Here is a 3931-nt window from a genome sequence, read left to right as displayed (position 1 = left end):
ATAGGTTGGAAGTCGGATAACAAGTAAAAGAGTTTCTCAGGTGCTAACGAAATGCTTTCCGTTTGCATACATTTTGGTTGATAAGCATCCATGCCGACATGACCCATCACACCTGGTCACTCACAGGGTCCAAAGCAACATTGTTCAGTTTGCTGATTGTGTGCTTAAATCTCGATTTCCATGGAGGAGAAGCAAGTTGCATGGTCATCTACAGGCATTGGATGGCGCTGTATGTCCTCCAGACAAACTATTTCCTTAAAATGCATTAACAAATCAAACATGACTGCTTTCGATACGTCGGAAACATATGCTTCCTTGTAGATTGCATGAAAGATTAATTTAACTCTTACTGCTTTTGATAGTTCAGTCTTTTATGCAGATTGCCCGGGAAATGTCATTTCAAATATCTGCTGAAGACTCCCTGACCGAACCTTACGTTGCACATATGCTTTCTAAAGCACTAACTTCCAAATCTGCTCTTTTCATCGGGAATAGCATGCCAATAAGGGATGTGGATATGTATGGATGTAGTTCAGAAAATTATTCTCATGTGGTAGATATGATGGTGAGTGCAGAACTACCATGCCAATGGATACAAGTAACTGGAAATAGAGGAGCTAGTGGCATTGATGGGTTGCTCAGCTCGGCCACTGGCTTTGCTGTTGGATGCAAGAAGAGAGTAAGAATTTTTTTCCCTTTAATGAGTGAAGTGAGAGAAGTATCATAACCATTTACTCATGTGTTTTGTTTACCATTTACATATATCAGGTGGTCTGTGTGGTGGGGGACATCTCTTTCCTTCATGATACAAATGGATTGGCGATTTTGAAACAGAGGTAGCCCTTTGCCTCTGCTTTATTGTTGTAGTTTCACTGTTGGTGGATTTTTCATACAACGAACAGATATGCCATGGTTTTGTTTTTGTTCACCAAATATGTCATGGTTTTTATAAGTCAGTTTAGCGATTAATTTCTGAAGTTCAATCTGACTTGTTAGGATTTCAAGGAAACCAATGACAATTCTTGTGATAAACAACCGTGGTGGTGGAATCTTCCGACTTCTTCCTATTGCAAAGAGAACAGAGCCTAGCGTGTTGAACCAGTATTTCTATACATCACATGACATTTCCATTGAAAACTTGAGTTTGGCACATGGGTAAAAACATATTAGCATTTTTTACTATATTTTCCTTTCCCACTTTGCTTATTTTAATGCTCTTTGGCTCTACAAAGTGTAGGTTTTGGAGAAAAGAAAATGAATAAGATTTGTCTGGACTTTGAAGTTTTACATGTTAATTTTGTTTCATATACGCATGACCATTGCACAGATATTTATAGAACATACAAGAAAAAATAATCCAGTATTGGTAGCGTAGATTGTCATTTAATTTGTTCACTGCCTCTAATTCTTAGCCTATAGTCGAGTCGGTTCTCCATGATTTACGATGTCCTTGATTATATAGGGTCCTCATGGTTTATAATAAGATAATAACTCAGCCAAATTGCTAAATATGCAGTGTGAGGTATGTACACGTTGGGACGAAAAGTGAACTTGAGGATGCTCTATTTGTACCCAGCGTGGAAGAGATGGATTGCATTGTGGAGGTTGAAAGCTCTATAAACGCTAACGCAATCGTTCATAGGTTATTTTGGGCTTTTGTTTTATTAGTGGGTTTTACATGTCCTCACTTCTCGTGCACTTTGGTTGACATTGAATACTCGTTCACAGCACTTTGGAAAGGTTTGCACGCCAAGCTGCAGAAAATGCGCTGGGCATTATCTCGGCCAGTTCTCTTTGTCATCCGATGATTGGAAATGTACTTGTTTGCCAAGTCTCTGGAATACAATATTCGCAGTACAGGTAGAACTCGTCAGAGACTATATCTGAATATTACTGTTTTTTTCTTTTCTTTTTGTCTAATAAAAACTCTGTTTGCAGAGTCAAACTGTGTGACAGACCTACCATATGTTCTGATGAGTTCTCTCAGTTCCATCGAGAAGGGTTCATACTCTCCTTGACTTTGGAGGATGGGAGTATTGGCTATGGAGAGGTTGACTATTTTATTATTTTTAATTTTTCATCACTAAATAGTACAGCCAGGTAATTAGCTTATATTAAACTTACATCTCGTGTTGTGTTTCATGAGCAGGTTGCACCTCTAGACAGTAATGTAGAGAACTTAATGGATGTTGAGGGGCAGCTTCAGTTAGTTCTTCACCTCATGGATGGAGCTAAATTTTCTTACATGCTTCCTTTGTTAAATGGCTCAGTTTCTTCCTGGATTTGGAGTGAACTTGGAATTAATGTAAGCTTCCCTAGCCTTAGTTCTGTCGGAAGAAAATTCGTTTAATCCATACAGCTTCTCTCTATCAGGAGAAATTGCAAAGTAGACTATTGTGCAATAAGTTCTTCATTTTTCAATCTTGCTACGTGCAAAAAGTTCTCGATCTTCGTAGTCTTCTTGTTAAAGAAATAGTTTCCTGGGAATCATATTTGAAGGCTTATTAATTTCCTTCTTTTTGTCAGGCATCATCGATTTTCCCGAGTGTCAGATGTGGTCTTGAAATGGCTCTTCTAAATGCAATGGCAGTAAGACATGATTCTAGTTTGTTGGGGATACTTCATTATCAGAAAGAAGAAAATGGTTCTGCTCAACCACACTCTGTTCAGATATGTGCCCTTCTTGATTCTGAAGGTACTCCATTGGAGGTCGCATACGTTGCTAGAAAACTTGTTGAAGAAGGGTTCAGTGCTATTAAACTTAAAGTAAGCCAACGGTTTTTAATCATACAAACAAGATTACACTCAACCATCAAATAATAAGATAGCTGGAGTATTATTTTACTTTATGCTGGTTACGTATATAGCATTTTCCTGCATAAATTGAGGTGGTTGGCTTTCTCACTGTGAAAATTTTCAAGCTATTGATTACTGACTGGGGGATAAACCTGCCTAAAATGACAGGTTGGTCGTCGAGTAAACTCTGTTCAAGATGCTTTAGTTATGCAAGAAGTAAGGAGAGCCGTTGGTGACCAAACTGAACTCCGTGCAGACGCAAATTGTCGCTGGACTTTTGAAGAGGCTACAAAGTTTGGTTTATTAGTGAAAAGCTGTAATTTAAAATATATTGAGGTATGGTACAGTAGGAATTATTGCAATCTGATTTTGTTTCCGAAGTATTACTCCAAAATAACTAATTTCTCTTACCTATATAACTTTAGTGGTGAACTTTTCGTATATCTCAGGAACCTGTCCAGAATAAAGATGACCTTATCAGGTTTCATGAAGAAACTGGATTACCAGTGGCACTTGATGAGACTCTTGATGATTTTGAGGAATGTCCTCTACGTATGCTTAGCAGATATGTCCATCCTGGAATAGTTGCTGTTGTAAGCACCTGTTCATTCTTTACATTATTTACATGAGCCTGAGAATATCAAAACATATGTTATTTTCTGTATGCCAAATTTCTTCATTGATCACTTTGTCTTGCCTCTCTTTATATTTTTTATCAATAGGATCGATAATATATCGGCTCTATCTTGGTAAATTATTTCATTTTTGCTTGCATATTAAATAGTGTTGACATTGTCCTGTCATACTTGGAATTCGTAGGTTATTAAACCAAGTGTTGTGGGAGGGTTTGAGAATGCAGCACTGATTGCTCGGTGGGCACAGCAGCATGGAAAGATGGCTGTTATAAGTGCCGCATACGAAAGTGGCCTAGGTTTATCAGCATATATTTTATTTGCATCATATTTGGAGATGGAGAATGTCAAAGCTTCCACAGAGCAGAAGCAAGGAACGACACCTTTTGTAGCCCATGGTCTTGGAACTTACCGATGGCTTAGTGAAGATGTAATGATGAATACTTTAGGAATATTCCGTAACCCTAACAGTGGATTTATCGAAGGATCTGCTGCTGATGCTA

The 3931-nt window shown here is 38.1% G+C and overlaps 1 protein-coding gene across 1 annotated transcript in view; it reads left to right on the top strand.

Annotated features, from left to right (window-relative positions):
- The window catches only part of LOC104704752 (protein PHYLLO, chloroplastic), a 16047-nt gene that overhangs the window by 11147 nt on the left and 969 nt on the right, over positions 1–3931 (top strand). Inside the window, exons 15-25 of the mRNA XM_010420786.2 lie at positions 474–679; positions 769–836; positions 997–1155; positions 1517–1642; positions 1729–1860; positions 1939–2050; positions 2150–2305; positions 2527–2766; positions 2965–3132; positions 3246–3389; positions 3616–3927. Coding sequence (XP_010419088.1) covers positions 474–679; positions 769–836; positions 997–1155; positions 1517–1642; positions 1729–1860; positions 1939–2050; positions 2150–2305; positions 2527–2766; positions 2965–3132; positions 3246–3389; positions 3616–3927 — 1823 coding nt within the window. The remainder of the gene's footprint in view (positions 1–473; positions 680–768; positions 837–996; positions 1156–1516; positions 1643–1728; positions 1861–1938; positions 2051–2149; positions 2306–2526; positions 2767–2964; positions 3133–3245; positions 3390–3615; positions 3928–3931) is intronic.

This window comes from Camelina sativa, chromosome 7 (genome assembly GCF_000633955.1).
Source record: "Camelina sativa cultivar DH55 chromosome 7, Cs, whole genome shotgun sequence".
Taxonomy (NCBI): domain Eukaryota; kingdom Viridiplantae; phylum Streptophyta; class Magnoliopsida; order Brassicales; family Brassicaceae; genus Camelina; species Camelina sativa.
This window is presented reverse-complemented; position numbering and strand designations above follow the sequence as displayed.